Source organism: Triticum aestivum, chromosome 7A (assembly GCF_018294505.1).
Source record: "Triticum aestivum cultivar Chinese Spring chromosome 7A, IWGSC CS RefSeq v2.1, whole genome shotgun sequence".
Taxonomy (NCBI): domain Eukaryota; kingdom Viridiplantae; phylum Streptophyta; class Magnoliopsida; order Poales; family Poaceae; genus Triticum; species Triticum aestivum.
The window spans coordinates 66,679,145-66,691,415 of record NC_057812.1 but is presented as its reverse complement, the minus strand read 5'-3'; the positions used below and the strand labels follow the sequence as shown (position 1 = coordinate 66,691,415).

Sequence of the window (12,271 nt, the reverse complement as noted above, 5' to 3'; positions counted from 1 at the left end):
AGAACCTATGGCTGAGGCATAGGGGATGACGCTCATCTCTTCTATATCTTTTGTCGTGGTCGGACATTGAGCTGAGCTCAATTTCATACCTTGTAATACAGGCAAGAACCCCTTCTTGGATTGATCCATATTGAACTTCTTCAATATCTTATCAAGGTATGTGCTTTGTGAAAGACCTATGAGGCGTCTCGATCTATCTCTATAGATTTTGATGCCTAATATATAAGCAGCTTCTCCAAGGTCCTTCATTGAAAAACTTTTATTCAAGTAGGCCTTGATGTTGTCCAAGAGTTCTATATCATTTCCCATCAAAAGTATGTCATCTACATATAGTATGAGAAATGCTACAGAGCTCCCACTCACTTTCTTGTAAACGCAGGCTTCTCCATAAGTCTGTGTAAACCCAAACACTTTGATCATCTCATCAAAGCGAATGTTCCAACTCCGAGATGCTTGCACCAGCCCATAAATCGAGCGTTGGAGCTTGCACACTTTGTCAGCATTCTTAGGATCGACAAAACCTTCCGGCTATATCATATACAATTCTTCCTTAAGGAAACCATTAAGGAATGCCGTTTTGACGTCCATTTGCCATATTTCGTAATCATAGAATGCGGCAATTGCTAACATGATTCGGACGGACTTCAGCTTCGCTACCGGTGAGAAAGTCTCATCGTAGTCAACCCCTTGAACTTGTCGATAACCCTTAGCGACAAGCCGAGCTTTATAGATGGTCACATTACCATCCGCGTCTGTCTTCCTCTTAAAGATCCATTTATTTTCTATGGCTCGCCGCTCAACGGGCAAGTCAGTCAAAGTCCATACTTTGTTTTCATACATGGATCCTATCTCGGATTTCATGGCTTCTAGCCATTTGTCGGAATCCGGGCCCGCCATCGCTTCTTCATAGTTCGAAGGTTCACCGTTGTCTAACAGCATGATTTCCAAGACAGGGTTGCCGTACCACTCTGGTGCGGAACGTGTCCTTGTGGACCTTCGAATTTCAGTAGGGGCTTGATCAGAAGTATCTTAATCATTGTCATTAACTTCCTCTCTAGTCGGTGCAGGCACCTCAGGAACATTTTCTTGAGTTGCGCCATTTTCCGGTTCAAGAGGTAATACTTCATCAAGCTCTACTTTCCTCCCACTTACTTCTTTCGAGAGAAACTCTTTCTCCAGAAAGGACCCATTCTTGGCAACAAAGATCTTGCCTTCGGATCTGAGGTAGAAGGTGTACCCAATAGTTTCTTTTGGGTATCCTATGAAGACGCATTTTTCCGACTTGGGTTCGAGCTTTTCAGGTTGAAGTTTCTTGACATAAGCATCGCATCCCCAAACTTTTAGAAACGACAGCTTAGGTTTCTTCCCAAACCATAATTCATACGGTGTCGTCTCAACGGATTTCGACGGAGCCCTATTTAAAGTGAATGCGGCAGTCTCTAAAGCATAGCCCCAAAAGGAAAGCGGTAAATCGGTAAGAGACATCAAGATCGCACCATATCTAACAGAGTGCGATTACGACGCTCGGACACACCATTACACTGAGGTGTTCCATGCGGCGTGAGTTGTGAAACTATTCCACATTTTCTTAAGTGCGTGCCAAATTCGTGACTCAAGTATTCTCCTCCACGATCTGATCGTAGAAACTTGATTTTCCTGTCACGTTGATTTTCAACCTCACTCTGAAATTCCTTGAACTTTTCAAAGGTTTCAGACTTGTGTTTCATTAAGTAGATATACCCATACCTACTTAAATCATCAGTGAGGGTGAGAACATAACGATAGCCACCGCGAGCCTCAACACTCATCGGACCGCACACATCAGTATGTATGATTTCCAATAAGTCGGTTGCTCGCTCCATTGTTCCTGAGAACGGAGTCTTGGTCATTTTACCCATAAGGCATGGTTCACACGTGTCAAATGATTCATAATCAAGTGACTCTAAAAGTCCATCAGCATAGAGCTTCTTCATGCGTTTGACACCTATGTGACCAAGGCGGCAGTGCCACAAGTATGTGGGACTATCATTATCAACCTTACTTCTTTTGGTACTCACATTATGAACATGTGTAGCATCACGTTCGAGATTCATAAAGAATAAACCATTCACCATAGGAGCATGACCATAAAACATATCTCTCATAAAAATGGAACAACCATTATTCTCAGATTTAAAAGAGTAGCCATCTCGAATTAAACGAGATCCCGATACAATGTTTATGCTCAAAGCTGGCACTAAATAACAATTATTAAGGTTTAAAACTAATCCCGAAGGGAGATGCAGAGGTAGCGTGCCGACGGCGATCACATTGACCTTGGAACCATTCCCGACGCGCATCGTCACCTCGTCCTTTGCTAGTTTCCGCTTATTCCGCAGCCCCTGCTTTGAGTTACAAATGTGAGCAACTGCACCGGTATCAAATACCCAGGAGCCACTACGGGCACTAGTAAGGTACACATCAATTACATGTATATCACATATACCTTTTGTTTTGCCGGCCTTCTTATCCGCTAAGTACTTAGGGCAGTTCCGCTTCCAGTGACCGCTTCCCTTGCAATAAAAGCACTCAGTCTCGGGCTTGGGTCCATTCTTTGGCTTCTTCCCGGCAGCTTGCTTGCCGGGCGCGGCAACCTCCTTGCCGTCCTTCTTCAAGTTCTTTTTACCCTTGCCTTTCTTGAACTTAGTGGTTTTATTGACCATCAACACTTGATGTTCCTTCCTGACTTCTACCTCTGCTGATTTCAGCATAGCAAATACTTCAGGAATGGTCTTTTCCATCCCCTGCATATTGAAGTTCATCACAAAGCTCTTGTAGCTTGGTGGAAGCGACTGGAGGATTCTGTCAATGACCGCATCATCCGGGAGATTAACTCCCAGCTGAGTCAAGCGGTTATGCAACCCAGACATAGTGAGTATGTGCTCACTGACAGAACTGTTTTCCTCCATCTTACAGCTGAAGAATTTGTCGGAGACTTCATATCTCTCGACCCGGGCATGAGCTTGGAAAACCATTTTCAGCTCTTCGAACATCTCATATGCTCCATGTCTCTCAAAACGCTTTTGGAGCCCCGGCTCTAGGCTGTAAAGCATGCCGCACTGAACGAGGGAGTGGTCATCGGAACGTGACTGCCAAGCGTTCATAACATCTTGTTCTGCAGGGAGAACGGGTGCGTCACCAAGCGGTGCTTGTAGGACATAATCTTTCTTGGCAGCTATGAGGATGATCCTCAGGTTCCGGACCCAGTCCGTATAGTTGCTGCCATCGTCTTTCAGCTTGGTTTTCTCTAGGAACGCGTTGAAGTTGAGGACTACGTTGGCCATTTAATCTACAAGACATATTGCAAAGATTTTAGACTAAGTTCATGATAATTAAGTTCAACTAATCAAATTATTAATGAACTCCCACTTAGATTAGACATCCCTCCAGTCATCTAAGTATTACATGATCCGAGTTAAACTAGACCGTGTCCGATCATCACGTGAGACGGACTAGTCAACATCGGTGAACATCTTCATGTTGATCGTATCTTCTATACGACTCATGCTCGACCTTTTGGTCTTCTGTGTTCCGAGGCCATGTCTGTACATGTTAGGCTCGTCAAGTCAACCTAAGTGTTTGCATGTGTAAATCTGTCTTACACCCGTTGTATGTGAACGTCTGAATAAAACACCCGATCATCGCGTGGTGTTTTGAAACAGCGAACTGTCGCAACGGTGCACAGTTAGGGGGAACACTTCTTGAAATTATTGTGAGGGATCATCTTATTTACTACCGTCGTTCTAAGTAAACAAGATGCAAAACATGATAAACATCACATGCAATCAAATAATAAACGTGACATGATATGGCCATTATCACATAGCTCCTTTGATCTCCATCTTGGGGCTCCATGATCATCTTGTCACCGGCTTGACACCATGATCTCCATCATCATGATCTCCATCATCGTGTCTCCATGAAGTTGCTCGCCAACTATTACTTCTACTACTATGGCTAACGCGTTTAGCAATAAAGTAAAGTAATTTACATGGCGTTTCTTGATGACACGCATGTCATATAAAAGAATAAAGACAACTCCTATGGCTCCTGCCGGTTGTCATACTCATCGACATGCAAGTCGTGATTCCTATTACAATAGCATGAACATCTCATACATCACATATAGATCGTTCATCATTCATCACAACTTTGGCCATATCATATCACAAACCACTTGCTGCAAAAACAAGTTAGACGTCCTCTAATTGTTGTTGCAAGTTTTACGTGGCTGAATTAGGGTTCTACCAAGAATGTTTTCTTACCTACGTTAAAGCCACAACGTGATTTGTCAACTTCTATTTACCCTTCATAAGGACCCTGTTCATCGATTCCGCTCCAACTAAAGTGAGAGAGACAGACACCCGCCAGCCACCTTATGCAACTAGTGCATGTTAGTCGGTGGAACCGGTCTCACGTAAGCGTACGTGTAAGGTTGGTTAATCTAGGAGTTCATCTAGCAATGAGTGATTAGATGCATCTACATACCTTTGTAGATCGCGCACGGAAGCGTTCAAAAAAACGGTGATGATGTAGTCGTACTCGACGTGATCCAAATCACCGATGACCAGCGCCGAACGGACGGCACCTCCGCGTTCAACACACGTACGGGTCGGGAGACGTCTCCTCCTTCTTGATCCAGCAAGGGGGGAGGAGAGGTTGATGAAGATCCAGCAGCACGACGGCGTGGTGGTGGATGCAGGGCGTCACAGCAGCAGGGCTTCGCCGAGACTACGAGGGAGAGACGTAACGGGGGGAGGTGGAGGCGCCAGGGGCTGGTGTGAAATCCCTCCTCTCCCCCCACTATATATAGGGGTGCCAGGGGGGGCGCCGGCCCTAGTAGATGGCATCTACTAGGGGGGCGGCAGCCAAGGGGAGGTTTCCCTCCCCCCCAAGGCACCTAGGGGTGCCTTCCACCACATGGACTCTTCCATGGTGGAAACCCTAGGCGCATGGGCCTATAGGGGCTGGTGCCCTTGGCCCATCTAGGCCAAGGCGCACCCCCTACAGCCCATGTGGCCCCCCGGGACAGGTGGCCCCACCCGGTGGACCCCCGGGACCCTTCCGGTGGTCCCGGTACAATACCGATAACCCCGAAACTTGTCCCGATGCCCGAAATAGCACTTCCTATATATAATTCTTTACCTCCGGACCATTCCGGAACTCCTCGTGACGTCCGGGATCTCATCCGGGACTCCGAACAACATTCGGGTTTCTGCATATACATATCTTCATAACCCTAGCGTCACTGAACCTTAAGTGTGTAGACCCTACGGGTTCGGGAGACAAGCAGACATGACCGAGACGACTCTCCGGTCAATAACCAACAGCGGGATCTGGATACCCATGTTGGCTCCCACATGCTCCACGATGATCTCATCGGATGAACCACGATGTCGAGGATTCAATTAATCCCGTACGCTATTCCCTTTGTCTATCGAAATGTTACTTGCCCGAGATTCGATCGTCGGTATCCCAATACCTCGTTCAATCTCGTTACCGGCAAGTCACTTTACTCGTACCGTAATGCATGATCCCGTGACCAGACACTTGGTCACTCTGAGCTCATTATGATGATGCATTACCGAGTGGGCCCAGTGATACCTCTCCGTCATACGGAGTGACAAATCCCAGTCTTGATCCATGTCACCCAACAGACACTTTCGGAGATACCCGTAGTCTACCTTTATAGTCACCCAGTTACGTTGTGACGTTTGGCATACCCAAAGCACTCCTACGGTATCCGGGAGTTACACGATCTCATGGTCTAAGGAAAAGATACTTTGACATTGGAAAACTCTAGCAAACGAACTATACGATCTTGTGCTATGTTTAGGATTGGGTCTTGTCCATCACATCATTCTCCCAATGATGTGATCTCGTTATCAATGACATCCAGTGTCCATAGTCAGGAAACCATGACTATCTGTTGATCAACGAGCTAGTCAACTAGAGGCTCACTAGGGACATGTTGGTGTCTGTTATTCACACATGTATTACGATTTCCGGATAACACAATTATAGCATGAATAAAGACAATCATCATGAACAAGGAAATATAATAGTAATGCTTTTATTATTGCCTCTAGGGCATATTTCCAACATGGCCCAACTGGCGCCATCCTTCACCGAAGGTTCTTGCCGTCTCCTTTAATGTGAGACATAGTGGCGCATAGAAATGTCGGTCTGAGATAACCTGGGCATTTGTCGGGCCGGGCCGGGCTTGCATGAATCCAACATTTAAAAGACAAGCCCGAGCCCTGCCTGATAGATCGCTCTTTTCTCAAGTTGGAAAGCCCATCCTGGGTGCCTTGTTACAATAATATATATTCAACAAATATGCCAGCAACCCGATCCAAGGATCCAAAACCTGGGAGCCACTAGTTAACGAGCACTCCTTCGGAAGCCTCGCAACGATCATCGCCACTTGGCGCGCTCTTAGCCATTTATCACGTGTCGCGCTCTGTGCGTTTCCTCCGGATTTTTTTATTTTTCCGCACGCGTTTTCGGCTATTTATACGGGGTTTTTTCGGGGGTTTTTGACGTTTTGGTTTTCTACCTGTCTTCCTTAGCTTTTCGACCAAAAAAAATTCACGAAAAAAGTGTTCTTCTTCCTTTCACGAGAGTTACGGTTGTGCCTCCCAGAAATGAAAAAAAACGCGTTTTCTATTTTTTTCCTTTCGCGAGAGTCACGGCCGTGCCTCTCGGAAACGAAAAAAAATTGTGTTTACTACTTTTTCTTCCTTTCGCGAGTCCAGGGTAGATGAGTTGGTAGCCTATTTTTTACCTCTCGTTCCAGGGTTGGATGCAACATTTCTATGTTATAGATAGGTGAGTTGAGCAATACTTGTTTTCGAGGATTTCCACAAGTCCGTCCGAGTTGAGGGGCTAGGGCTTGAATCCGGTCGGTTGTCCGACAGTGCCGTAGTTGAATAAGCATTTCCTTTATTTACTTCTAGAAGGACTCGAAGTGAGACCAGAGAGAGAAGAGTTTTCCCGCAAACCATAGCGACTAGCTAGTCTCAAAACAAAAGAGTTCTTTTTACAGTAGCGGGGTTGGAAAAGTAAGGAAAGTCAAGCCCGATGATTCTGTGGGAAGGGACGGATTTCGAATTCCTTTTTCCTTCCTTTTTACGCCACCTCCTCCCAATCCTTGAAGATATGAAGCAATATTTTATTAAGACTAAGTGAAGGTTGGTATGGCCCAATCCCATCATTTAAATGAGAGTGGATCGAGGGAATGGAATCTAGACTATAGATTGAACTAGAAAAAAAATGCAATCTATTCATTCATTCATCTTATCTTCCATTTTAGAAAGTAGCAAGCAGCGAATAAAACGGCTGCAGCAAGAAGTTTCGCACTCTAACTCAAAACGGATTTCGCGCATTGAAAGTGTCATCCCTTGCTTTGTTCTAACCGCCCTTCCTTTAAGTTTCAGTATTCGAAACTCTTCGTAGAATTAGATTGTTTATTTAGTATAGAATAGGAGAAGAAGGGCTTCATTGCCCCTAGTATTCCCGCATGTAGCTTTGAAAAGGGCGAGGTGTTGTTCAGGGTTCCCTACCCCATTCAACATTTTGCATTTTGGCGCAGTATAGTATACCCCTTCCTTGGGGTACGGTACCATATCAAATTCACTAGGGCCTCTTTCCTCTCTTTTTGTTGGCAACCCCTGTCAATGTATGTTTGATTTGGGAGGCTACCAATTCTGGAATTTCTTCTCGAGACATCCCCGTCAGTCAACTTCTCTTCGGGATGGGTCGTTGGTCTTTGTGGGAGATAATGTGTCAGTCGTGGTAGAAGTTGCTCCCTGAGTAGGCATGGGCGCCCGCCTAGATGAAGGGATTTTCTCATCTTGAGGTGTCGGGAGGAGTAAAGGAGATTGACTCTTCTCTGTCATTAGCCTTTTTATTGACACTAGCTCTTTATATAGTCAATTTTTTGGAGGAGTATCGTATCGGTAGGCACAAATCATTGGTATTGGATGTATCGTTAGGTTGTGCCGAGTCAAATCAATGGAGCTTATTTTTTTTCCGTTGCAGAAAAGAGATCCCTTACCCTTTCTTTAGAAAATGATGAATATGAAGTCCGGGAGGCTGCGGGTACTATGGATCCTCTGACTCCCAATCGGGTTACCTTCCTGGGTCTCGCCGGTGTTGCCTGTAGGTCATGATGTGCCTCGAGATGGCCGTCTCCTGTCCCCCTGCTCGTGGGGAATCCGCTCCTGGGGCGTCGCTCTGCTGCGTCTGGCCCGTCCTCTAGGCACCTTTGGAGGGCGGGGAGTGTGACAACGTACACGCTTCCCTTTACTCCATAGGGCCTTTTCCTCAGTTGCAGGGTTTGGTGGCCCGAAATTGACTTGGCTTTGCCAAAAGGCCTCATCTCCAAAGCCCGGCTCGCGAGGCGTCCCTCTCGCTGTAGGGCGGAGCCCCCTCGCCTCGCTCTTGTGACATGCTATGTTTCCCTTCTTCCATTCTCAAGTCAAGGGTGAGTCCCATGCGTCAGTTTGTGGATCGCGGTCTCACGCACTAATCCCTACAGGTGCCCATAGTAGGCCGACCGCCCTACCTAAACCAATCATCATATCGGTCCCTAGGCCCCATTGCTGGAAAGGCTCGGCTTCAAAACCGTACGTGGAGCTTCCGCCTCATACGGCTCCTCTAGGGATGGGGGTAGGCCCAGGCCAGGCTTGTGCGGTTAAGGTTGTTGTACACGACCTCAGTTGAGCATTCAGTTAGAGGCGGCGATCGCAGGTTCGCCGGAGGAGAGGGTGTTGCGAGCAAGATTGCACAAACAAAGCCCTCCTGCCCGCAACCCTATTCTAGAAATTAGGCTGGCTACGTTACTTATAACCATAGAACGAGCAATGAATCCCCAACGACAAACGAACAAGGGGCAGGGCATTTTTGGGGAGTAGCCCACTTCAGAAGAAACTTCCTGGCACATACATTAACGGAGCCATCGAAAGGTGACTGAAACACCTGAAACGGGGACTACCCGAGCTAATGATAGAGGCAAGAACACTTTCCGGCCAAGTCCCATTAATTGATCATAACGATATCGTGGAAATGCTGCACGGACCCATATATATAGAAACAGAAAAAGAAGAACCTTGATACTAAACCAGATCGAACAAGGGATCTTCTTGGAAATGGGAAGATCTAGGATAGGCAGCCAACCTCCTAGAAAGAGCGATGTGCATAGACCGGTGAGTAGGGATGCAGCTCCGTGGACCGCTCATCGGGTCTGATAGGTGGTGGTATCACACCCTTCTCAAAGGAACCGTACGTGAGACTCTCGCCTCATACGGCTCCGTCCTGGAATCTGGACCCCCCTTTTCCTTTGACCAACGGGTCCTCGAACCCATGGGGGTTACGAATCATTCATTCATTGATTGATTTAAGGTAGCTTTAGCCATTGTGGGTAGAAGCTAGTCGCCAGAAGCGAAGCAGCGATCTTCCGGGCCGGAAAGGTTCTATTTTTCTGACGCGTAAGCTACCGCAAAATGAATGAAGGAAAAAGGCCTCAGGATTAGAAAGACTAAAGAGGCATGGAGGGCCGACTACAAGACTACGACTGCAATACAAGCCATGAGCGATAGCGAAGCCTTCAACCTTTTTTTTCGAAAGCCCCACAACTAGCTATCTTATAGCAGATAAGGCAAGCCTACTCAACTAATCTCATGTAAACGCCTGTTCGCTAAAATCCAAATAGAAAAAGACAACTACTTATTAAACATGTAGTTGAGTGCTCCGTCGTTGTTCGGATCTTGACCGAGTCCGAGCTTCCCAAACAGCCTTGTTACAATAATATATATTCAACAAATAAGCCAGCAACCCGATCCAAGGATCCAAAACCTGGGAGCCACTAGTTAACGAGCACTCCTTGGGAAGCCTCGCAACGATCAGCGCCACTTGGCGCGCTCTCAGCCATTTATCACGTGTCGCGTTCTGTGCGTTTCCTCCGGATTTTTTTTATTTTTCCGCACGCGTTTTCGGCTATTTATACGGTTTTTTTTCGACGTTTTGGTTTTCTACCGGTCTTCCTTAGCTTTTCGACCAAAAAAAATTTCACGAAAAAAGTGTTCTTCTTCCTTTCACGAGAGTTACAGTTGTGCCTCCCGGAAACGAAAAAGAGCACGTTTTCTGTTTTTTTTCCTTTCGCGAGAGTCACGGCCGTGCCTCTCGGAAACAAAAAAAACTGTGTTTACTGCTTTTTCTTCCTTTCGCGAGTCACGATTTTGCTTCCACGAGAGGCATGATTGTGCTTTTGCGAGAGTCATGATTTTGCTTCCGCGAGAGACACAGGTGTACTTTCGCGAGAGTCCCGGTCGTGCCTCCTCGGAAACGAAAAAAACACATTTTTTTTCCGCAAGAGTCACGGGTTTGCTTTCGCGAGAAGCATGGTTGTGATTTCATGAGTAGACTGATGTTTAGGTCAGGTTCAAGCCTCACTTTTCACAGTCCAGAGCCCGATATAAAGAAAGTCAGTTAGACATGCTATATGTTGGGGTAATATACAAAATACATGTATGATGTAGCGTTACTTGATTCCAAATATATTTTATTTATTATTTTTAAATTAGAAAATGAGCATTTATCTTTTCTAGGGGTAAATGGGCATTTATCTGGGCCATGGACCGGACAGACTGGGTCCCGAGCTTTGCATTTTGAGCAAGTCCCGGAACGAAACCCGGCCCGATACCCAGAGTTACGTGACACCACACCCCAGCAGCCAATCACGAGTTTCTTGGTTGCTAAAAAATTTCACGAGTTCTTAAAAAAGACCCAGCCAATCACGTCACAGCAACCTCCATCCCACGGATCGCTTCCCCACGATCCGCGTGAGTCGCCCCGAAAACTCCATCCAGCCGTCCATCTCCCACCAATCCAACGCTCCAAACCTCATCTCCCTCCTCCAGCCCCCACCCCGACGCCGCGCGCCTTCTCGCCCCAAAAATTCCCGATCCCCCGCCCACGCCCCGCTCCCCTACTTAACCCCCGCCGCCTCCTCCGTCCCATTCCACCCAAACTCAAATCCCTCACCGGCGAAGCATCCACACCCAAACCCTAGCCTCCGGCTCCGATGGCCCGCACGAAGCAGACGGCGCGCAAATCCACCGGCGGCAAGGCGCCCCGCAAGCAGCTGGCTACCAAGGCGGCGCGCAAGTCGGCCCCGGCCACCGGCGGCGTGAAGAAGCCCCACCGCTTCCGCCCGGGGACCGTCGCGCTCCGGGAGATCCGCAAGTACCAGAAGAGCACGGAGCTGCTCATCCGCAAGCTCCCCTTCCAGCGCCTTGTGAGGGAGATCGCGCAGGACTTCAAGACCGACCTCAGGTTCCAGAGCTCTGCCGTCTCCGCCCTGCAGGAGGCCGCCGAGGCGTACCTGGTGGGGCTGTTCGAGGACACCAACCTGTGCGCCATCCACGCCAAGCGCGTCACCATCATGCCCAAGGACATCCAGCTCGCCCGCCGCATCCGTGGGGAGCGCGCCTAGGTTTTCGGTTGCCGACGGTGAAACTGGGTAGTAGCTGCTCGTGTCTGGTGTCTTATGTCTGTTGGTGTTGATATGATGTGCCGTACTGCCCTATGTAGCCTGGAATGAAATGGCAATGAAAAGTTCAGTTATCATCTGCTGCTAATTTTGTCCTCTGTTTGCTGCTCGATTGCTTTGTGATTTTGCAATGGTGTTCTTGTCCGATGTAGCGTGGTGCTGCAGTGACGGGGTTGAGCAATGCATGGTGCAATGTCAAAGCATTTTGGTCTGCTGTCTGCTCTGCCATCTTCTAACTGCTCGATGTGTGATTCAGTAATTTTGCATGTTGTTTGTACAGGGATCTGATGAACTCCTCATTTGGTCTTTTGGCTTTGTCGGAAGTGAATTTGAGGTTTGTTTGGACTGGTTGGTGCTGATAAGATGATGCTGATGGCGAAGATGCGACAGAGGTTTGTTCTCTGTACATCTTGGTTGTTACTTCATTCAAATTTAGGATAACCATCACAGAACTGACTCAATATCAGTGAACAAAAGCTGAACAACTTGTATATGAGCTTACAACCTGTCTGTATTATCAAATCAATAGTGCTTGCAGTGCAATTGACATGTGAATTGTGTTGTGTTATCTTCCATAGCCACATTTACAGAGTTGTGTTTCTTTCAATGAATTCTTACAGGTTTAACACACACAACGCAAGCTCAGGTGGGGTGGTATCTGGGCCTGTTAAGTATCTG

The 12,271-nt window shown here is 47.2% G+C and overlaps 1 protein-coding gene across 1 annotated transcript; it reads left to right on the top strand.

Moving 5' to 3' along the window:
• The first annotated feature begins 11,051 nt into the window (after positions 1-11,051).
• Positions 11,052-11,681, top strand: LOC123151750 (histone H3.2). Its single transcript, XM_044571407.1, has one exon. The coding sequence runs from the start codon at positions 11,126-11,128 to the stop codon at positions 11,534-11,536; it is 411 nt and encodes a 136-aa protein (XP_044427342.1). The 5' UTR covers positions 11,052-11,125; the 3' UTR covers positions 11,537-11,681.
• Positions 11,682-12,271: the final 590 nt, after the last annotated feature.

Bases quoted from the DNA above. Each gene is read 5' to 3' on its own strand.
- LOC123151750 (XM_044571407.1), top strand. From the start codon at position 11,126: ATGGCCCGCACGAAGCAGACGGCGCGCAAATCCACCGGCGGCAAGGCG.